General features: G+C 35.7%; 1 protein-coding gene across 2 annotated transcripts in view; it reads right to left on the bottom strand.

The window, feature by feature from the left end:
* The window catches only part of LOC138333881 (transient receptor potential cation channel subfamily M member 3-like), a 156,424-nt gene extending 135,083 nt beyond the window's left edge, over positions 1-21,341 (bottom strand). Inside the window, exons 1-2 of one of the 2 annotated variants that reach the window (XM_069282523.1) lie at positions 21,159-21,341; positions 8,970-9,092 (exon numbers count right to left, since the gene is read on the bottom strand). In XM_069282523.1, the coding sequence (XP_069138624.1) occupies positions 8,970-9,062 (93 nt within the window). In that variant the 5' untranslated portion in view covers positions 9,063-9,092; positions 21,159-21,341. Of the gene's footprint in view, positions 1-8,969; positions 9,093-18,734; positions 19,004-21,158 lie in introns of those variants that run through there. The other variant, XM_069282522.1, reaches the window with a different exon arrangement.
* Between the last annotated feature and the right edge of the window lie 4,004 nt (positions 21,342-25,345).

The raw sequence follows: 25,345 nt of genomic DNA, 5'->3' as shown, positions 1-25,345 counted from the left end.
AGGTTTAGACTGACAAGACATTCACAAACAAACAACCATGGCCCATTCCCTTTGTCCTGAAGGTTTAGACTGACAAGACATTCACAAACAAACAACCATGGCCCATTCCCTTTGTCCTGAAGGTTTAGACTGACAAGACATTCACAAACAAACAACCATGGCCCATTCCCTTTGTCCTGAAGGTTTAGACTGACAAGACATTCACAAACAAACAACCATGGCCCATTCCCTTTGTCCTGAAGGTTTAGACTGACAAGACATTCACAAACAACCATGGCCCATTCCTTTGTCCTGAAGGTTTAGACTGACAAGACATTCACAAACAACCATGGCCCATTCCTTTGTCCTGAAGGTTTAGACTGACAAGACATTCACAAACAACCATGGCCCATTCCCTTTTGTCCTGAAAGTCAAAGCCAAAAAAGAGGCCAGAGGGCTTATGCTCGCTCACCTGGTTTGTAATGCCTAGGAATGTTCTGAATTCAAGTTCATTGTTTCTTTTCTGAATTCCCCTATAAGGCCCCACTCTTTCTGCTCCAGGAGTCAAAGCCAAAATTTATACAAATTCTGTTAACCCCAAGGATGTTTCTGGGCCAAATTTGGTTAAAATCCAAGCAGAACTATATGACTATTAGCGATTTACAGGATTTACCTCTATTTCCCCTATTGGGCCCCGCCCCTCCTGCCCCAAGGGCGTCAGAGCCAAAATTTATACAATTTTCTGTTCTCTTTCCCCCAAGGATGTTTCTGGTCAAATTTGGTTACAATCCATGCAGAACTCTAGGACAAGTAGCAATTTATAAGATTACCTCTATTTCCCCTATTGGGCCCCGCCCCTCCTGCCCCCATGGGGTCAGAGCCAAAATTTATACAAGTTCTGTTCCCCTTCTGCCAAGGATGTTTGTGGCCAAATTTGGTTACAATCCATGCAGAACTCTAGGACAAGTAGCGATTTAAAGGATTTATCTCTATTTCCCCTATTGGGCCCCACCCCTCTTGCCCCCATGGGGTCAGAGCCAAAATTTATACAAGTTCTGTTCCCCTTCCCCCAAGGATGTTTGTGGCCAACTTTGGTTACAATCCATGCAGAACTCTAGGACAAGTAGCGATTTATAGGATTTACCTCCATTTTCCCTATTGGGCCCCCGCCCCTCCTGCCCCCGGGGGTTCAGAGCCAAAATTTATACACGTTCTGTTCCTCTTTCCTCAAGGATGTTTGTGGCCAAATTTGGTTACAATCCATGCAGAACTCTAGGACAAGTAGCGTTTTATAGGATTTACCTTATTTTCCCTATTGGGCCCCGCCCCTCCTGCCCCCGGGGGGTCAGAGCCAAAATTTATACAAGTTCTGTTCCCTTTCCCCCAAGGATGTTTGTGGCCAAATTTGGTTACAGTCCATACAGAACTCTATGACAAGTAGTGATTTAAAGGAAATGTTGACGGACGGACGGACGACGGACGCCGCGCCATGACATAAGCTCACCGGCCCTTCAGGCCAGGTGAGCTAACAAAACCACCATTAAACTTGGTGATATCAAGCTTGCTTTGGGAATATTTCATCAGACACAATTCCAAGATGTTTATGATCACCACTGGGATATCTGTGATTCTACAACATGTACTTTTGAATTTTCTATAACATCATTATCTATAGGGTGATCATTCTACAGAGAGCCACATCAGGTTTAGCACCATAAAATTCCTACAACCTTTAGCAAAGTTCACGTATATTATGAATAAAAGTGAAATCTTTAAACATGTACGATAAATGTCTCGATACTAGACCTAGGGTTTAAAGGTGAATTTTAACAATACGAAGGAATGAAAACATAGCAATGGCCTCTAAGACAATTGATTCATCACAAGCACTTGCTTACAACTGGTTTGATATGGTTATTACCGTATTAGACCCAATAAGCGCTCAGGGCACATAAAAATTGAAGCAAATAAGGGGTGCTTAATAGAAAACAAGAGGCCCAAAGGCCTTAATGGTCATCTGACTACCTTGGCAATAATCAGATAGGAAATTAATTAGATATGAGTGTCATGGTAGCCATCTTCGATTTGGGATCAACCAGAGATGTAACAACACTTTGTCTGGACCATGTCAGTATCATCTAATGCAAGTTTCAGCGAAATCGCACCGGTAGAACTTGAAAAGAAGTTCAAAATGTATTTTCAAGATGGCGGCTGTGGCTGCCATCTTGGATTTCGGATCAACCCGAAAAATAACAACACTTTGTCCGGACCTTGTCAGGATCATTTCATGCAAGTTTCAGCCAAATTGCACCAGTAGAACTTGAGAAGAAGTTCAAAATGTGTTTTCAAGATGGCGGCTGTGGTGGCCATCTTGGATTTTGGATCGACCCGAAAAATAACAACACTTTGTCGGGACCATGTTTGGATCATTTCATGCAAGTTTCAGCCAAATCGCACTGGTAGAACTTGAGAAGTTCAAAATGTGTTTTCAAGATGGCGGCTGTGGCGGCCATCTTGGATTTCGGATCGACCCGAAAAATAAGAACACTTTGTTGGGACCATGTCAGGATCATTTCATGCAAATTTCAGCCAAATCGCATCGGTAGCACTTGAGAAGAAGTTCAAAATGTATTTTCAAGATGGTGGCTGTTGCGGCCATCTTGGATGTCGGATCGACGCGAAAAATAAGAACATTTTGTCGGGACCATGTCAGGATCATTTCATGCAAGTTTCAGCCAAATCGCATCGGTAGCACTTGAGAAGAAGTTCAAAATGTATTTTCAAGATGGTGGCTGTTGCGGCCATCTTGGATGTCGGATCGACGCGAAAAATAAGAACATTTTGTCGGGACCATGTCAGGATCATTTCATGCAAGTTTCAGCCAAATCGCACCGATAGAACTTGAGAAGTTCAAAATGTGTTTTCAAGATGGCGGCTGTGGTGGCCATCTTGGATTTCGGATCAACCTGAAATATAAGAACACTTTGTCGGGACCATGTCAGGATCATTTCATGCAAATTTCAACCAAATCGCATCGGTAGCACTTGAGAAGAAGTTCAAAATGTATTTTCAAGATGGTGGCTGTTGCGGCCATCTTGGATTTCGGATCGACCCGAAAAATAAGAACACTTTGTCGGGACCATGTCAGGATCATTTCATGCAAGTTTCAGCCAAATCGCACCAATAGAACTTGAGAAGTTCAAAATGTGTTTTCAAGATGGCGGCTGTGGTGGCCATCTTGGATTTCGGATCAACCTGAAAAATAAGAACACTTTGTCGGGACCATGTCAGGATCATTTCAGGCAAGTTTCAGCCAAATCACACTGGTAGAATTTCAGGCAAGTTTCAGCCAAATCACACTGGTAGAACTTGAGAAGAAGTTCAAAATGTGAAAAGTTAACGCACGGCGCACAGCGCACGACGGACGCAGCATGGCGGACGACGACAGACGAAACATGACGACTATAGGTCATCCTGACCCTTCGGGTCAGATGACCTAAAAATTTGAAAACCATAAATCAATTCCAAAAATCTAAATCAGAAAGGAAACCGCTACAGTTTTCATATTTTCAGTCTATGCATTTAATTCGCTGAAGGTGAAACTGAAGCCTAAAATGAAGGGGTGGGGGGATGCTTTTAGGGATGGGAGTGCTTATTGAATACGGTAATATTGAATAAAATGGTAACTTGTCTCACAATCACTACAGTAGTATTAAACTATTTTGCAAAATAATAAATCATAACTTCGTTATTATTTTCAAAATAAATGATTTCTTTCATTAGGCTTTGCAAATATTTAAATACAAAAGGACAGCTGTTTCATAAAAGACATTAAGTGTTTTGTAGCCAAGATTTATAATCAAACAAATCATTTTAATGACAGGCTCAACAAACAAAATTACAGCACTACGCAAAATTATGAAAATACAAGATTTTTTGACTATCAAAATATATTTTTAGCTTGTTTTCAGCAAACTGGAATATCAATGCAGTCAAAGGTTTTTACCTGTTTGCAGTACTAGCAATTTATCTTAATTATAGTACAGACCCTAATAAAAAATCAAAATGATAAATGATGCTGTCACTAGAAGAGCATGTGTTCAATAATTCACAATATACTACCATCAAGATCAGTGACCATACAAAACATCACACTGCCGGTACATCCCATGCACTCTTTTAGTACTATGGTTTTCTAAAATCCTAAATTATTTAAAGGATATTTTCAAAACTTTGTATCTTTTGATCTTGATAAGGTGGGATAAGAGAGTCTAGGCAAGTCCGGTAGAAGGGAAGTAGTATATGTATCGGTGTGGCAAACAAAGTGCCACCTCACTAAAGCAAACAGTTCAAGACACAACAAAGTGCCACCTCACTAAAGCAAACAGTTCAAGACACATCAAAGTGCCATCTCACTAAAGCAAACAGTTCAAGACACACCAAAGTGCCACCTCACTAAAGCAAACTGTTCAAGACACATCAAAGTGCCACCTCACTAAAGGAAACTGTTCAAGGCACATCAAAGTGCCAAATCACTAAAGCAAACAGTTCAAGGCACATCGAAGTGCCACCTCACTAAAGCAAACAGTTCAAGACACAACAAAGTGCCACCTCACTAAAGCAAACAGTTCAAGACACAAAAAAGTGCCACCTCACTAAAGCAAACAGTTCAAGACACAACAAAGTGCCACCTCACTAAAGCAAACAGTTCAAGACACATCAAAGTGCCACCTCACTAAAAAAAACTGTTAAAGACACAACAAAGTGCCACCTCACTAAAGGAAACTGTTCAAGGCACATCAAAGTGCCAAATCACTAAAGCAAACAGTTCAAGACACAAAAAAGTGCCACCTAACTAAAGCAAACAGTTCAAGACACAACAAAGTGCCACCTCACTAAAGCAAACAGTTCAAGCACAACAAAGTGCACCTCACTAAAGCAAACTGTTCAAGACATCAAAGTGCCAAATCACTAAAGCAAACAGTTCAAGACACAAACAAAGTGCCACCTCACTAAAGCAAACAGTTCAAGACACAACAAAGTGCCACCTCACTAAAGCAAACAGTTCAAGACACAACAAAGTGCCACCTCACTAAAGCAAACAGTTCAAGACACAACAAAGTGCCACCTCACTAAAGCAAACAGTTCAAGACACAACAAAGTGCCACCTCACTAAAGCAAACTGTTAAAGACACAACAAAGTGCCACCTCACTAAAGGAAACTGTTCAAGGCACATCAAAGTGCCAAATCACTAAAGCAAACAGTTCAAGACACAAAAAAGTGCCACCTAACTAAAGCAAACAGTTCAAGACACATCAAAGTGCCAAATCACTAAAGCAAACAGTTCAAGACACAACAAAGTGCCACCTCACTAAAGCAAACAGTTCAAGACACAACAAAGTGCCACCTCACTAAAGCAAACAGTTCAAGGCACAACAAAGTGCCACCTCACTAAAGCAAACTGTTCAAGACACATCAAAGTGCCACCTCACTAAAGCAAACAGTTCAAGACACATCAAAGTGCCACCTCACTAAAGCAAACTGTTCAAGGCACATCAAAGTGCCAAATCACTCAAAGCAAGGGTGCCCTCACTAAAGCAACTGTTCAAGCACATCAAAGTGCCACCTCACTAAAGCAAGGTGTTCAAGACACATCGAAGTGCCACCTCACTATAACAAACTGTTCAAGGCACATCAAAGTGCCAAATCACTAAAGCAAGGTGTTCAAGACACAACAAAGTGCCACTTCGCTAAAGTAAACTGTTCAAGACACATCAAAGTGCCACCTCACTAAAGCAGACAGTTCAAGGCACATCAAAGTGCCACCTCACTAAAGCAAACTGTTCAAGACACATCAAAGTGCCATATCTTAAAAGCAAACCGTTCAAGACACATCAGGCTTCTATCTTACAGAAGCAAACTGTTCAAGACACATCAAAGTGCCATATCTAAAAAAGAAAACTATTAAAGACATATCAAAGTGTCGTCTCATTAAAGAAAACTGTTCAGGATACCCAAAAACTGTCATCATCATCACACCCACAAAGTGCAGAGTGTATCTCAAGACTATCCCACTCATTATGTTTCCCCCAAGAAGTACCTTAACCTAACCCTAACTTAACGCAGAGTCTGATTTACAAGTTAGTCAACTCTGAATCATTACACTTTAATAGTACAGACAGATCCCTATACAGCTCAGAAGTGGGAAGTTTACTCTCAATCAGTGTCCCAGCAGTAGTGAAACGATAACAATACAGCACCTACCTACTATTTAAATACACATCCTCAAAATCAAATTATGCTCTTAGGAGTTCTCTCCCTTCAATAACTTAACAATCCAGGGAAGGCATGAACATCAATAAACTGTTTAAGTAAGAAATCAATATTTCGAGCGGGCCTATAGGGGACGAAACCCAGTACCTAAATAAGTTATCTATAAGTTAGGATAGAAATTGAGAAGGACGTAGGTATATTAAATTCAAACTTTGTTTTAGATAATATCATTATAACATTTCACTATTGGCCTTTTCAAACTAATTGTGAAGGAAACAGTAGTAATTTTGTTTAGGTTTTATTGCCATGCCATCTATTAGAAGAAAGGATTAGAAGAAAGGATATTATTGGTATAGAGAAAGACGATCGCAGTGAGAACAGAAATATTTGTTACCGTATTATCTTCAATCACACACAATGCAAAATTAGAACCATCGCCATAGTGGCTGATCACAACGAATACCACTGTTGAACAAGTTTAGTAATAACTCCATTAATAGGGGACATCACAGAACTCTATATCCTTTGGACGGCCGTAACGTATTTATGCGTAATTATGCATTTGCCCCATTTCATGCACCCTTCTGGAGCCCCACTGAGACCGTTGAAAACTAAATACTAGTTTTTTGAAAAGAAGATGTTCATCCCTATATAGCATGTCAATATCGATTCGGTCATTGCATTAGTGACGTCACAAATCACCTTTGAACATGCCCAAATAAGTCAAAAATTGAGGTCTGAAACCCGGATTTTAGTGTGTGCCCGGAAACCTGTCGTTGTGAGCTTAATTATCAAGATACAGACATGCAGATGGTCTTAAACGATAGAAGAGATATCAAAGTAAGAGAAAATAGAGAGAAAGGGGAAAGGAATGGGAAAATAGCACCGATTTCAAAAAAAAAAAAAAAACAAAAAAAAAAAGTCCCACGCGCAGGTTTCTGCCTTCCATGACCCGTGCGTGGTGACCTTTAGGGGACTTCCGGTGACTGTTTTTACTTGTTTGTAGTGTGTGCTGTTTGTTATCATCGTGAAAATGGCATCAAACCGTAATCTAGATGCAAACTGCTTTCATAGATGGCATTTGTAATAACCTACTATCAAAATTGAGTCAAGTTCGAATCCTGCCGGCCGTCGAAAGGATATACAGAAAAACTCAAAATCGGCTAGAAACTTATTTTTATTTCATAAAATGTGTCTACACAATGGTTTATTATGATTTCGACTCGAAAACCGGGAGATTTTCCATTATCCGGACATCACTATATCCTTTGGACGGCCGTAACGTATTTATGCGTAATTATGCATTTGCCCCATTTCATGCACCCTTCTGGAGCCCCACTGAGACCGTTGAAAACTAAATACTAGTTTTTTGAAAAGAAGATGTTCATCCCTATATAGCATGTCAATATCGATTCGGTCATTGCATTAGTGACGTCACAAATCACCTTTGAACATGCCCAAATAAGTCAAAAATTGAGGTCTGAAACCCGGATTTTAGTGTGTGCCCGGAAACCTGTCGTTGTGAGCTTAATTATCAAGATACAGACATGCAGATGGTCTTAAACGATAGAAGAGATATCAAAGTAAGAGAAAATAGAGAGAAAGGGGAAAGGAATAGGAAAATAGCACCGATTTCAAAAAAAAAAAAAAAAAAAAAAAAAAAACAAGTCCCACGCGCAGGTTTCTGCCTTCCATGACCCGTGCGTGGTGACCTTTAGGGGACTTCCGGTGACTGTTTTTACTTGTTTGTAGTGTGTGCTGTTTGTTATCATCGTGAAAATGGCATCAAACCGTAATCTAGATGCAAACTGCTTTCATAGATGGCATTTGTAATAACCTACTATCAAAATTGAGTCAAGTTCGAATCCTGCCGGCCGTCGAAAGGATATAGTTTACTTAACTTCCTTTAATGTCAGGGTTCTGTGTACCAAATTTTATCAAAATCTGTCTAGTAGTTTAGGAGAAGTTCTCCAGACAAACGTGTGATTCTAGTATATCCCAATCCCCCCGCCCCCCCCCCCCCCCCAACTTCATTGCGGGGGTATAACAATGTTACAGATCTGCATGAATAAATCATCTACATCAAATAACATTAAAGGCATCTTAATTTATTCAATTCGTAACCCGCAAAAGTTTATCCTAATGAAACAAACTGTTTTGAAATGGAAATGACTAAATTCAGTAAAGAAAAAGTGAGATGTTTTACAGTATTCCACCAGAATATGCCTGAACCAAACTTTCAAAGGCAAATCTATGAATGACTGCAGTGGATGCATGACTGGATTGTCTTCCTAAAATCGTTTAAATGAATTATTTGGGAGTTGACATCTCTAAAATTATCTGGGGTCAGGATATTCTCTCTAGAACTTATGTGTATAGCTGATGTTACAGTTCTGAATCGGGCTGAATGCTGACAAAATAAACAGGTAGCTCAAATGGTAGATCATGCCCATCAGTATATAGTATGCAAATTAAAGATGTCCAGGGTTCAAAGCCCGATCGTTGACCAGTCATTTTTTCACTTTGCTTACATTTCATGCATGTGGTCAGACCTTGCATCCATGGCAGCGAGTTGAATATTTAATGAAAAGGTGATACAAACCCAACCTGGATTGTGTGTTGACTGTTTAATCTATATGAGGACCACTTACAAAGGGGGGTGGGATATATACAAAGAGAGGGAATATCAAACTATGACTAGAACTACACCACTCACCCCCTGTATCTGCCCGCTGAGTTGGCGCACCAGGGATAAGGAGGCTGCAGCGTGTGGCTCCTCCCTATGGGTTGAACCCCGCAATGTTGTCATCCTGTTCTACATTGACTTTGATGACCATGCCTGAAAGGGAAAGTCAGAAAATCGCATGAACACATGCGAAAACATTTACATAATGAAATTATCAGAAGAAAAATATTTTGAATGATCAAACACAAAAATCACTCCACAGTGAGTCATATACAGACAAAGGGAAATAACTCCATTTGTAAAATCTCTAAAATCATCTTCCAAATTACTAGCATTGAATTACAAATTGGTGAAGAGTATGAATTATTACTAAAATGTATTTTTAACTGTTTCATATTCAATGATTTCAGAATAGATTAGGGAAGTGGAAAAATCTGACTGGTATTTATCCTTTGAATCAATTATATTATCTAATCCATCAAAAACTAGAATTTTGTAATTAGATATATATGTAAATCATACATCGAGGTATAACAAATTAATTAATTGTGATATTATTATCATCGCTTAATAGGACCAAATTTGGGATAGCATTTCACAAAATTATAACACAGAGTTGAGCCATTAATCAATTTACAATTGAAAAAGAAAAACCTACATGGTTTTCATAGTTTCAATCTGTCTTTAGTCAATGTAAGTGAAATTGAGGCCTGAAAAGGTGAAGGGGTGCTTATAGAGACAGGAGTGCTTTCTGGGTCAAATATGGTAAATTAAATTGAAAACAACTAAAGATGCTCCACCGCAGACAGAGCATAAAGGATACTCATCATTTGAACAATAATTTGTGTTTAATCGTGTATATATATATGTCTAATTAATACAAACAATAATATAAAATAATTTATTTTGCTTTTGGTGCAGCATAAATCAATACTTTATTTAGTACCACTATGAAAGGTCACTTTCGGGATGCAATGAATTATTTTTAATATTTTTATCTTGAAGTAAAATTAGAAGCGCAAACTTTTCAATAGTGGTAACAATGGTGCAATGAAAGTAACTTTTGTAACTGAAGAAAAATACTGATTCGTCTGTTTCTGTTTATGATAGAGAACAAATTCTGTTTGTCAGCGTAGGAGCATCTTTAAGTCTTACCATTTTCAAGAATCTATCAAAATCTTAATTCAGGTTCAATGTAAGAGCTATACCACATACACTTACAGTAGACATAATCTAAGTAAAATTCAGCATTTTTACAAGGTAAACTCTAGTTCTTATATATAACAATAATTGTCTAAAGATAATTAACTATAATGAATTATTCAAAGCATTTAAATGTATTAATTATGAAGATCTGCCCATATCACTTAGTTTAATTATATATACATTACCAGTACTACTTAAAATATTAATCAATTAATTTTTTTTAGCTTATAAATACATTACCAGTACCAATTAAAAATATTAATCAATTAAGCAAATTGCCCTGAACCTATTAATTCAAGATGTTTAAAAGTTTGCACTCTGTAGCTCCATACATCATCTTAATATTAGCAGAGCAGTATCACCTTATTAGGCTTTATCACACATTGTCACCTTTAAGGATTGGTCTTTGTTAATTTGTAGTACAACTACCGTATTCGACCAAATAAGCGCCCATGTCCCTATAAGCGCCCTCCCCCTCTTTGAGGCCTCGATTTCAATTGTCCGCGCATAAATAAATTTAAAAGAGCAAAACTACACAAAACTGTACATGTCTAGATTTGCAATAATTTCGTCTTATTAGCACCTTTTTATTTTTTCATTTTTTTAAACACCCTGGACGCTTATTGGGTCGTATATGGTATTATCAACTGTACTGAAGGGTAATTATATAACAGCCTTATTATTGTTCCCAGTACATTGATGGTATTGAACAGACCATAGATCTATGTACATGTATATTATACATATTGTAAACACCTTTATCTCCATAAGATATATACAGGAATGTGACATAACAGGGCAGATGTGTAATTGATAATATGTAATATACCTGTTTTTCATTGGAAATACATAAAATGAATATTTTTGTGTTTCAATATAGATTTTAATGGTTCAATGAAATTCAAATGTTAACTAAATTAAACAAATATCTTTTATGTTGTTAACGAGGGGTCGTTATTACCACCTGTTGCTGAAGTCCAACACACCTGGTATATACATATGTCATTGATGTTACAACAAGTTCTGTTGTAAACAGCACAATAGATAAAAGCTATATCCACATATGTATACATCTGTAGCGTTAACATCCACAAGAAAATGTGTGTATTCAAACTGTAACTCGATCAATACCTCACAACTCAGCTACCTTAAGTCTACATGTGCAAGTTTATAAAATGTATCCATAAAATTGTCACGTAATCATGAGTTTAATCGTGAACTTAGTTGACTCTGTTTAAAAATTTGCTCAGGATTGATCAGAATGTACCTGGAATCTCCGGGCATATTGATTCCTAAGATTTAAGTACTTCCTTCCTGAATTCAATGTAAAATAAATACAGACATTTTAATAGTAAAATCTAATTGTTAAGTATTAATGACATGGTCCTGAAAAAATAACTTTGGAAGAATTATTTGAAATAAAAGTTGAAATATCTTTATAAAACTGTGACAAATTCTTATAAACTGTGACAAATTCTTATAAACTGTGACAAATTTCTTTCATGACCTGATAATTTGTTATAATGTTACCTTTATCCAGTTCAGCTAGAAGGCCAAGTATTATCCTCTGTCACAAGTACTACCCAAAAACATGTGTCTTATTACCCCACACTTCCCAGTTATGTGACCTTTGGCCTCCAGTAACCTTTGACCTCTGACCTGCGGTACCACCCACCCCTTGACCTGTTTTTGTATTGTCCCTCCCCTTTATCTGACCACTCCTTTGATGTGATATGACCATTATTCATCTTCACAGGTCACTATAGCTAGGTATGTGTCATCTCCAAGCACATCACCATCCACACATACATGTGCTATTTCAAACTTCTATATATACAAAACCTTCAAAATTCCAACTATGAAGTAGATACATCTTTTTAGTCATTGATCATGAACCTCACCTGTGTACAAAACCTCTTAACATTCCCTCAGGAACTAAGTAGGTGGTGTACAATAGATAAAACTTACAACTCATCTTATTGATACTTCCGCTATGAATATTTCAATGTTCACATCTTTGGTTTGTTTTTTAAACATTTATACAAACTTGTTGTCTTGTGGTTGAAGTGTTATATCGATCATTCTAATACATTTTTTTTATTTTCATAAATATGAACAAAATATTATATATCGGAAAAAAATATATTTTTAATAAAGAGCATAACAAAATAGCATTACATGGCAACTCAGGATTTCAGTCAATTTAAAAACATAGGTGGTCGGTTACAAAATTATTTCATTAATTTTACATAGATCTTAAGGTTCAAGGGTTGCAGTATGGTGTGGCATTTTCTACATTTTAATGTCATTTTTGTCAGTCAAAGTTGGTTATAATACTTATATGGAAAAAAAATATATTGATTTTTAAGTATCCCCCAGAATTGCCCCTATCCTGAAAGATAATGGAATTTGAAGAAATGAAGGTTGTTTAATGTGTGGCTTATACATGTACCTAACTTACTTCTACATTATCCATTATATATATAGATCTCTATTTAAAGTTATATTTTTGTGCCATTATATATATAGATATAATTACCAATTCATGTAACTGGACGAAAGTTTTGACCGTGACATATGCATGTTGTTTGTTCTTCAGTGATCCATTGAAAACAACAAGGTTTGATGAAGCTATGAAAATCATTCAAATGGACAGACACACATGTATTATCTCTTGTAAACATAAGGAACAGCACAGAAATTTTGCAATGTAAAAGTTCCCTTTTTTTCATGATTCATATATGTTTAGATGACAATATCAAACCTGCAGATGTCACTTTATAATTACTAATTATAATAACACTGTTAAAATGTTAAATGAAATTGTACTGACCATAACTGGGGTTCATTACCTAACAGTGTCAGATTTATAAGTACTCATTTCACTGTAGATGTAAATATAATAATTTTGGCAATACTGCCAAAATACATTTTGAGCACAGGTATTTCTAATTTATGTTACATGTAAAATTACACCTGTGCTTTGAAATTATTCGAATTTTCAAAATGTTTGTAACTAGTGTTTGGAATAGGTTGAAATTTCATAGTCAATCATGCAGTTTTAATTAACCAATCAATGATTGATTAAAATCCATTATTTTTTTCCTTGATGTATAAACTAGTCTCATATAAAAATTTCATATAAAAATTTCCATCAAAGGCTTATGATCGCAAGAACTCTCTGTGCTGTCATGTTTTCAGAACTCTCTGTGCTGTCATGTTTTCATGTCGCTTATTTTCTTCACAAATCATGCTCCTCTGAACGTTTACATTACTACGTAGTGGTTATGTGCTCTTCAATGTGTCTGGACGCTTAAAATTTGAAATGATATGAGTGACAACCACACACAAGGGAATGATTTTAACAAATTGGCTATTATTTTTTGCATGTTTTACCAATCAGCTTACTTTATACTTTGGTTTATTATGGTGTCGGAAAATTCCGACAAACTCGATTACAGATTTCTTACTCTATTATATTAATTGATCAAAAACCTCAAAACAACGATACTCAACGAACTCCATTAGCCTGAACACCACTATTTGTAACTTTTGATTTGTCTGATATATGAAAATTATGATACATATATAACATTAAAGTTTTTATAATAATACACAACATATCTTTTCTTTACTAACTTATATCTGTAAAGTTTTACAATACTCATCATCAACTATATAATACTTATCAATCCCTTCTTCTCCTGTTTAAATACAGAATACATATATACTGTACATGTATAAATATATGCATGCCCATTCATTGAAAGATTGATCTATATTAACCAAAATATACAAGAGATCTGTATTACCCAATATATAATACACAAAATTTTCATACATAAATATTATTCCGGTAAGGAAAGCAATATTTGCACCTTCTACAGAAAAAACAACATCAGAAACAAATGCTTACATTTCTAAGCGGTCACTGCTAATGCTTCTGCTTGCATGGATTGCAGTATGTCTGAACCCTGGGTTCTGAGATTATTAGACTTGGTGATTGTCCAACACGGTATATGTACCGCCGGTACCTGTGATGAAGCTGATCTCCAAAGACCGTTTAGAGCTTTTTAAAATCTCAACACAATCATATAAAGTGCTTCATCAAATTAAACATAAACGCTCTTCTGATCAATATGCAGATAGATACTTGTACCAAAATTAAATGTCGCATTTTATAGAGACAAAGTTTTAATGGAAGTACTAGCTCTTAATTGCAATTAAATGTTGAAACAAATAGATCTAACAATTATATTCTACACCAGGCCAACCCATGAATGACAATCAACGTACTGTATTTGTCTGTGCATTCTTATCCTTAGGTATATGTACATGTGTCACACTAGGTTTCAGATCGAGTGCTAACAGAAATACTTTCAATTGGTTTGTATCCATTTGCATTTCATCCCTGTCTGTCATTATGTGCCACATACCAATGATCTGTGCAACTTCTCCACACTGCAAATTTAAGCACTAGTCCGATGCCCACGACTAGTAATTTTACAGCTTGTCTTGACTTGTGCTAATTTTAATGAACTAGTCCGATTGGGCTAGTCGCTCTCAACCCGATTAAAATCGGTAAATATTATATTCACAAGAGCGGTGGTCAATTGTATTTTCAACACATTTTGAGTGCATTATGCATGAGATTATTTCAGTCTGTATTCATCAATTTATGAAAATTTGCGTTCAGGAATGCAACCAGACTGTAATTTGGGTCAAAATTGTAAACTGATCATGACTGAAGTGCTGAAGCAAAATGGATGCATATTTAATTTGGACTAGTGCATAAATAGTTGGACTAGTAAAACTGGGGTTTTCTAGTCCAAATGACCAGCAGAGAAAAAAAATTAACGTCACTGACTGCTTCTCTGGCAAGTTTGTTTCATACAGTGGACTTTTTTTTTTTCAAAATTTGTCCAAAATAAATGTACTGATATGCATTTTATTTGTGACTTGTCCATTTTGTTTATTGCCTATGCATTTTCTATCTTGTCCTTGTACGTTTCAATTCCCATCCATTATCTGGTGGACCAAATAGATGGCCATATATATGTGACATTTCATTTGAGGGGAAAAGGGAATCAGTGTGCCACTTTTGATTACCATATATGCTCATATTTCATACGGTACCAGTCAGTTTCAAAAACGCTGATATTTATTAAAGGCCCATGGCCATTACCATATAGGGCATACCGAAACACTTTTAATTCTTAAAATGGGAATGTAAAACCAGCACAAATGCTATTAACTTATATTACCATTTACACCTATCATCAACTTCTGAACAATATGATTAAAATAAATAAAATGTTAATTTTCATAAAGCATATCGTCTTATGTTTCCCGCTGTCGTCCTAAATACAGCGCGAAATTTGACTATCATTGCATCAGGTGGCAATTCATTTATCACAGTTATCATACATTACACAGCTAGGCCATTGGTCTGATGTTAATAAAAATTTTAAGAAACGTTTATGTTATTTAATAGAGCTCTGTCCGCGTGATCAGCTTGATCATCCAAACACTTGCATTGATGTGAAGATATGATACAATAACAAATGTGTATAGTTTGATATTATATGTGTGTTTTAAATGAATTTGTTGTAATTACTACTGTGACAGTAGTACATTCATATACATAATTCATTAGGTAATAACTGACTTTATCAGCACATGCAAGGAAACCTACCACCAACCTGCTAACACATCAAACATTCTATCTATAGCTGTCTCCACATCAAGGGTCTGCACTATAAAATCAATACTTTGTGCACTGTATGTTAACTGACACCAAAAGATTGCCAAACAGTATCAATGTAATGTGACACACATAGGGCAACCTGCAGCACATGTACATTTCATTTATGAACAAAATATAACACTGAATGAATTTTTAAGTTTCCTAAAATTTGAACAAAACCTGGCCATATAACCAAATTATAGGCCCTGCAATCCTTCATGTTGAGGCTGCACGTGTATGAAAGCCATGTGTCTATCAATTTATATCATCATGTATAGCTACATCTATCCGAGACCTCAGTTGGCCATGGTTTCCGATCCAATAAGTCAGCTACATCTATCCAGGACCTCAGCTGGTTTCCGATCCGATAAGTCAGCTACATCTATCCAAGACCCAACAGAGAAACCTCAGCTGGTTTGATCAGAATGCAATCTGATCCAATAGGTCAGCTACATCTATATATCCAAGACCCAGCAGAGACACCTCAGCTGGTTTGATCAGAATGCAATCTGATCCAATAGGTCAGCTACATCTATCCAAGACCCAGCAGAGACACCTCAGCTGGTTTGATCAGAATGCAATCTGATCCAATAAGTCAGAGTCTGATCCAAATCTAAAATCATGATCAATCCATGGCCAGCTTTATACCAGGTCCAAACATATAACTTATGAACATGATGAATTTATATACATTAATGCAAAACCATTTATTTTCTTCCTCAAGTTTAATTTAATTGTTGCTATAACAACAATTACAATATATATCATAGATATAGATTTTCTAGTTGCAATTGATTTTAGAACAATAATTTGAGAGTGCAGAATACTTATATAATCACAGTACTGTGCCAGCCCTAATAAATTGTTCTGTTTCCCCTTTCCCAACCCTGATGGCTACAAATTTAATTAAATTCTTTATTTCTTTGGTCCTTATGGTTCTGCAAATGGCAACAAAACTTAATATTCAATAAAATATATAGATATTTAATACACAGGCACTGTACATACAGTGTTTTTCCTGTCTATATATTTGGGGTCGAATTAAATTCAGCCCCATTCCCAATTATATTTCTTGTTATTTTTTCCCAAATCTATGTTTAAATTTCCCAAATCAGTGAGATGAAGCGTATTTTGTGTGATGAAACAAACAAAAATCTGAAAATTCCAAGTCTGAACATTGTATTTTAGTATACATTCTTACAATGATTCTTAGAGAAGCATTATTGTTTATTTCTACCTTTTCCAAAATTTCCATAAACACTGTTAAAATTTTCCCTAATTTCCTACTTTTATCGCACAAAAAATCCAAATTTTCAACAGGTGGCAATTTCCCAAAATACCCAGGAAAAACACTGACATACAGATACACCCAACATGTACACAATCGTTATGCTAGTATAGAGAGAGTTTATACATTTGTTTCAAAAATTATTCATTCTTTTTTTCATGGTCAAAAGCAAGGATAAATTAGATAATTCTTTATTATTTCTTGTTTCCAGAAGTTGAATAAATTTGGCCATGCTAGGTTTATTATTATGATATTCTTCGATGATGCTGTTTCTAATATCTGAATAATTATTGCATTTTTAATTATTAGATACAAGACATTGTTGGGCAGGCCAATATACAAATTTTTTTTGGTTAGACAACAAAATCCCAAAGTTATTAGTTTTCTTTCCAAAACTGAAGTTATAAAGAATAAAATGTATTTTAAGAACATAAACAAAACAGAGATTACTATTTCAAATAACAAATGATAGACAATTCAAAGTGTTTTTGAAAGTAAACAAAAAAATTAATATCAGAAATGATAATCAAAATATTTTTGGTATGGAAAATGGAAAATGCCAATGTTTTGGATGGGTATAGGCTACGTTGGAAAGGGGAAACCAACAATATTTTAATTACCGTATCTTAAACCAGCTGGTATTTTTCAACAATTATTTTATTAATAGTGATGGACTATATTAAGGTAAGTGGAAGAAATTAAAGTACTAAAAATATCAGAAAGGGTCAGGCATGCACATGGGTGCTGACAAATTTCCTTTGAAAATGACCAGTTTTTTATAAACATACATTATATTACTATACACAAACTTAATCCTTATACTTATTATGACAATTTATTAAAATAATCCATAATAAAGTTTAAATCTGCAAATGTCCAAAATTTTGAACACATGCACTATTTTATGAAAACAACGAATTATTAAATTTCTATGGAAAATGTTTGCATAATATGAAAATATTGAAGGCAATCATTTTAATCCGGATCTGCAATCACTGGGGTTTTTTTGGGGTTTTTTTGCCATAAGAACTAGGTTTCAAGCATTATACATAATTCAAAATGGAAAGTTTGAAATACTTTAACTTGTCTCTTCATTATTTGAGTGTTACTATTTTTAGTAAAATCGTACAATATAAATGTGACCATGTGACTGTCACTGTAATGTGAAGGAATCGAAGAGGCCTGCGTAAGTTTTTTAATACTGTAATGTGAAGGAATCGAAGAGGCCTGAGAGGCTGCCAAAACAGAAGAATTCTGTCATATTTAACGTCACGTGAACACGATCCGTCAAAACAGGATAGGCCATGTGGGATGTGATCAGATGATAATTGGCATTTACGGAGCTAGAAAAAAGTGTTATTCCGAATCTAATGTGATTTTCGCCCTTATAGTCTCTAGAAAAATGCTAAGTATGCAAGTTTTCTCTGAAAAATCGACCGAATAAGACCGTAGTAGACTAGGGACATTGTCTGTTGTTGTCACCCCGTCTCACTGTCAGTCGCTGTATCCGATCCAGGATGATGAACAGGGAAGGTTAGGATTTAAGAGGACTTACCAGATATTCCCGTTTGAAAACGACTGGCGTTAATAGGTGATTTCTCAGTTATACTTAAAGGTGTCTCCATCGACGTCTGCAGTTTCATACAATCATTGAATCAGCCGTCATAAACTTTTCCTTCTGCTCAAATTATCCGCTCCACGTTGTTGAAGGTGAAGGATGATTTACTCAAAACGAGGTTGCAATGGTTAGGCGCGTTCGATTGCAAAGATATCCCAATCACAATATACTACCAGAGATTTCAATATAATTGATATTAATACTATTTAAACCTCTGATGAATATTAAAATATCTCAAATGAATATAGAACAAGAAGCTGTATCAAAGATCCTAAAAAATCTCAAACCGGATAAATCCCCCGGACTAGACGAACTCCACCCGATGTTCCTGAAAAACACCTCTGGTACAATATCATATCCAATAACGAAGTTATTCAACCAATCAATTTCAACAGGAACTCTCCCGGATGATTGGAAAAGGGCTCGAGTGTGTGCCATTTTCAAAAAAGGAGATAAGTGTGAACCGGGAAACTATAGGCCTGTAAGTCTCACGTCAGTTGTTTGTAAAACACTAGAAACTCTAATAAGGGATCATATAGTAACATTTATGAGGAAAAACAAGTACTTCTCCAACAAACAATACGGTTTCTTATCAGGTAGATCAACAACATTACAACTTTTAGAAGTTTTGGATAAATGGACAACTGCTTTAGATAAAGGTGACGTAGTCGATTGTATATACATGGATTATCAGAAAGCTTTTGATACAGTTCCGCACAACCGTTTACTGAATAAATTAAACTCATATAATTTCAACCAGCAGATGAAAACTTGGATTTCATCTTTTTTGAAAGGAAGACATCAAATGGTAACAGTGAATGGCAAAAATTCCGAATGGTCAAGTGTAACATCAGGAATTCCACAAGGATCGGTTCTCGGACCCTTATTATTTGTGATATTTGTTAATGATCTTCCAGATATAGTGCAGTCAGACGTATACTTATTTGCGGATGATACTAAAATATTCAAGGCTATCCGTGGCAAAGATGATGCTTTAGATCTGCAAAGTGATTTAGATACAATGTCGAAATGGAGTGAAACGTGGCTTCTAAAAATGCACCCAGATAAATGCAAACACATGAGGATACACAAACAGAGAACAAGAAACCAACGTGAGGAAATTATACAATACCAGCTCAATGGAAAAACACTGCAACATATAGACCAAGAAAAAGATATAGGAGTAGTTGTAGATTCCACGTTAAGCTTCGACACCCATATATCAGAGAAAGTAAAAAAAGCCAATTCCATGTTTGGACTTTTGAGAAGAACTTTTCAGTTTTTAGACATCAAATCATTTATTCCGCTATATAAATGCTTAGTTCGGTCTCATTTGGACTATGCTTGCCCCGTATGGGCGCCTTACCTACAGAAGCATATAGAAATGATAGAAAGTGTCCAAAGAAGAGCGACAAAATGTCTACCAGGAATGTCACATCTAGCATACAGTCAAAGGCTGGAGAAACTGAAATTACCAACATTGGCATATAGAAGAATACGAGGAGACATGATAGAACTCTTCAAAATTTTAGATGGAATATATGACTCCGAATGTTGTAACATTTTATCTTTATGGAAAGATGCAACGGACCGCGAGAGCAGCAGGGGGCATAGGAGGAAGCTATTCCATACAAGATCAAACTATGAGATTAGGAGAAACTTTTTTTCACTAAGAGCTACTAAGATATGGAACGATCTACCAGAGAATGTAGTGATGGCGCCAAATATAAACTCCTTCAAAAATGCGTTAGACAAACATTGGAAAGAACAAGAACTCTTATACAACTACAAAGCCTTTATACATCATTAATTTATTATTATTACCGGATAAAAATGTATTAACTGTAAACTCTATATTTTGTCTGAGTCTGGTATAGAGGACTTTACATATAAGTCCTGAACCAGAAATAAACTTATCTTATCTTATCTTATTATAAAATAATGTGAAATAGTAAATTCTTCAGTTGTAGACCACATTTCTGTTTTAATAAAGATTTTAATAGATGTTGTGCAACAGTATTCTCTGAACCCTAGTAGACTAATGTATAATACCAAGATATACGGTCAGCTAGTTAGATTATTTTTAGTCTGCAATTGCCCGTTTTTCGCGGCTGAAAAACACATTCCTAGCAAGTCCTCGTAAAAACGATTAATTACTACCGTCGAAAACAGCGATTATTGTCCTTTCAAAATCACCCTACACAACTATACAAGGTGTTGTGAATAAGACGATAGCAGCCCCGCTTCAACAAATATGACACAAAAATATCATCTAAAAATGATATATAGACACTCAATATCTAATTGTCAAATCTTTGTGATTAAAAGTGATGATGGATGTGTAATAGCTAGATATCTTACACTGAGACCTGGAGTGAGGTAAGATACAAGTTACACGCACAATAACAATGTATCTCCCTTTGGTCGACAGGGTCTTGACATCTGGAATGGTTATGTAACTTGTAAGCCGTTCAGTCCAGACTCAAATTCCAACTTTAAAAGCAATTTCCCATAATTATTTTCAAATGCGCAGTAATCCGAGTACGTTTTCAGTCGCGAATCGAGTTACCTCGCTTTGTACCGCTTTGGCGATCATTTACACACGTGCAAATATACATGTATATATCTTGATGGACATGTACATGAAATAGTAAGACAGGCGCACAGGGACATGGCACGAATTTCTAGTACTATAAGAAATATATGTATATAAATACTGTTCGTCAGAAACTCTTGCCAGGTCCTTGTGGACACACACTTGACTTTTTGCCAAGGCTCATATGATCTCACTAGGCTGTAGCTACTGTGCCGCAAATTTTAGTGTTTGACTCCAGTGGCGACATTTTCAATACTCCATAGGTTATTAGTACTACCGTTATATCCACCCCTGGACTATCTCATGGTAGAATTGAGGCACCAGTATTTTATATGAATTGTGTATAATGGTACACGGTGGCTGACTGTGTTGCCTTAAGTTGGGCTGCTCTATCTAAAATCTTCAACGGAAGTCTCTGAGGGCCTGTGATTGGTCTGTTTTTTTTCCTTTTGAACTACCTTCAGTTTTACTATGATATTCTAGGGGTGGATAATACGTTAGTGATAGTAACCCCTAGAGTATTAAGGATACGGTGGTGATAAATCAGCTAGTTACGTCAATGCAAGGTCAAGAAAAGACGGCGAGTCCCACAAAAGTAGTTACTGATATCACTACATATAATTCATCACTTTGTGCCTACCGACACCCAACACCGACCCTGTACTCCATTTATACAACTTTTTATATACATTATGTATTTAATTGGTTGATAAACTACTTTTGAACTTGGTGATAATTAATTATGACTTTGTTATTTCCACACGGCTCAGTGATTCCATGAATACATTTCTCTGATTATCTTGAATCTTGATCTCTAAATGTTAAACTTCTAATTTATGTGATATAGAATATCTCATATAATTATATCTAGTATCACATATGTAATTGCATTCGCAATAAAGGCTAAGCAGTTGTATAAATCATGAGTTTTGTCAATCCAGCTACAACCATAGTTAGGTCAAGAATACAAATAATGAATCTCATTCCCACACACCCTCACTCATTCTTACTCTCTCTCCCCCTCACCCCCACCCATTCTCTCTCACCCCACAATCTCTCTCTCACACCCTCTCACTCCCAACCTCCCTCTCACCTATTCATTAACTATAACTATCTTTTAGTATGTAACATTTTAGACTATTCCGTTTTATGTAATTACTTGTATATATATAGTGTCTAAGTAAGCCATCATTGGCTGGACATGTCTTACATTTGATGTAGTATTACTTTTATGAAATGTTTTTACATGTAGGTTGTAAGATGTTTGACACTTTAATAAAACAATTGAATTGAATTGAATTGACTATAAGCTGTTTCCGAAGAAGCAGCTAGTACTTACAGGCGTAGCCTATTAGGAACTTCTGGGCACACCTAATTATCAGAGTAGGAGTATGTAAGTGTAGTATTAGTACGCTGTAACAATCTAGATTTGCACCAGGGTCATCCTACGGGGAGGCCATTGAGGGTTTAGGGGAGCTTTTGTTACACGTTGGTAGATTGCGCACCTGTGTTTGAATGAGATTTACTTGTAATTTTCATATGATTATATTATAGAAACCGTTGATCTTAATAAGGATTCATATTTTCGTTTACTCTTTATGTATTGCTTTTTTACACATTAATCGTTTTAATAGAACACATTTCATTTAATTTATGAACATTAAAAAATTAATAAGATTTTTTACCTTTGCCTAAAATGCATTTGTTTTATTTTTTCATTTTATTTCTCTGTAAATAATTATATAAATGGTAGGTAACTCTGTACACCTGTATATATTGGTAGGTATAGCCAGGAGACGAATTACAGTTAATCCGCTTATCGGTATTAGTACTGGTCCATGTTAATTATTACTGCCGACGGCGGCAGATGACCACATTTAGCTACAGGTACGTGTAAAATACATGTACATGTAGATAGAAGGATAAACTAGAGTTCAAACGTTATACAGCAAAGTCTACGGAATCGCAGACAACAATGCATGATAAAACAACATCAATTCACTGATTTATTCGTTCCTCAATTATTCGTTCCTCAATTAGTTCGTTCGTTCATTTTTTCGTTCGAACGTCATCGGTCAGTATTACAATCCTTTTATTTATACCATAATGTCACACAATATATAAGTATACATGCGTGTCAATAACTTTACATAAACGCTCTCCCTAAAAAAATCAAAATTACACGAACACATATCGTTCAGTCACAAAGAGCTATTAAAGTAAAATACACGAGTACAGTGTTCATTTCATAATCTACATATTAAGATTATGAAGATTATTGAGTTTAAACGTATTTTATTGCAAAAAAGCAATTTATAACAGGATTGAGCACAAGTTATCACAACTTATTTAAGCCCTCTCCGAAAAACAATGACATATAAATAATTAGAAATTGCGATAATACATTTAAAAGTTAGATAATGAATAAATATATTTTTTAGAGAGAGAGAGAGAGAGAGAGAGAGAGAGAGAGGTGAAGAAAAGGGAGAGTGGGGGAGGGAGAGCGGGAGAGAGAGATCATATATGGATGGACAAAAATATATATATATATTTAAGGATTAGCTTGAATAGATTTTTGTATGTTATGGAGATATAACACAAAAATCTGAGTGTACTCTAAATAAACCGCGAACCATTTACTGCCTTTTATCTAAGTAGTATCTGGAGTTTGATCGTTATGCATCCTAATTGAAAAGTTTTCTTCTCTTTCTCTAGCCGACAAAGTTTCTAAAACCTGATTCAAATTGTAAGGCGTAATCACTTGCATATGGTGGAAGACCCAGTGATAATTCTTGCAGCTTTTCTAACTTTTCAGCTTCTAAGAAATTTGTTCAAATCAACCCACAAGTCACAAGCATACACTAAGATTGGTAATACAAAAGTTAAGTAAATTCTCAATGGAGCGTCTCTTCTTAATGTTAAATTTTCTCGTAGCATTCATTTATATAAATGCAGAGTATATAGCATTCTACATATCCTCCCAAAACGAACTAGTTTCAAAGTTACAACAAATAATTATGAAACTCCTGTAAAGTTTAAATATATTTTCGGTGAACATGATCTATTTTCACTATTCAGATAGACCAGGGATAAAAGTGACCAGGTTTGGGCCTTGATTTATGGTTGTTTGAAATTTTTGAACACAGAGGAAAAATTGGAGAAATGTATCCTTCGAGAAAGTATCTTATAACGTTAAATATATATCAAAAATTAAAAAGAGGCCCAAGATCCACTCTGTCAATTGATTAATTTTGAGACGGTCATAACATACTTTCCTTTAGTAGTTTTTAACCAAACGATTGATTTTATTTTACTAGCAGACTTTTGGTTTTTAGAGATAACACAAATTACAATACACAGGGTGTATGTTGTTTTTACCAGTCTAAATGCGTTCATTGGCCTTCCAAAAGTTCTCACATATTAATACGACGGCCAAGTTCTGCTTACGTTTCCCAGTTCTGACCATTAAAGGTAAAGGAAAGTTGAAAGCATTGAAAGCGAGGCTGCGTGTAAATGTAACCACGGACATAGTCAGCCGGGAGGACGTATTAGGATTCCTATACTTTAAATTAATTTCTTCGTACGCAGACAGATTTTGGCGAGAGATTTTATTATTCCACTTCATAAGAAGTTATACTGGATACATTCACACAATTTTTACCGACTTTAGCCATCCTTGCCCGACTGTTCACTTTAACTAAATTGTCAATCGTTGGATCAATAAGGGTAGGGATATTCTGTGAAGTACCACTAGATTTCACAAGTCTTTTAATCAATCTCCAATAATCCTTGGAGTAAGAAGCAAACATAATTATCGCTGATGCCATGAACATTGTCATAAAAATTTTGACGACTATATTTTTTCACATTGTTAACTCGATCCCGAACTCTGATTTGCTTTCTTAATTCTGACGTCATCCATAGTTTGCCATTTGGCCTGATTATAACCTCT

Source organism: Argopecten irradians, chromosome 10 (assembly GCF_041381155.1).
Source record: "Argopecten irradians isolate NY chromosome 10, Ai_NY, whole genome shotgun sequence".
In the NCBI taxonomy this organism is placed as follows: domain Eukaryota; kingdom Metazoa; phylum Mollusca; class Bivalvia; order Pectinida; family Pectinidae; genus Argopecten; species Argopecten irradians.
The sequence above is the reverse complement of the archived record's forward strand: the minus strand, read 5'-3'. Positions and strand labels throughout refer to the sequence as shown.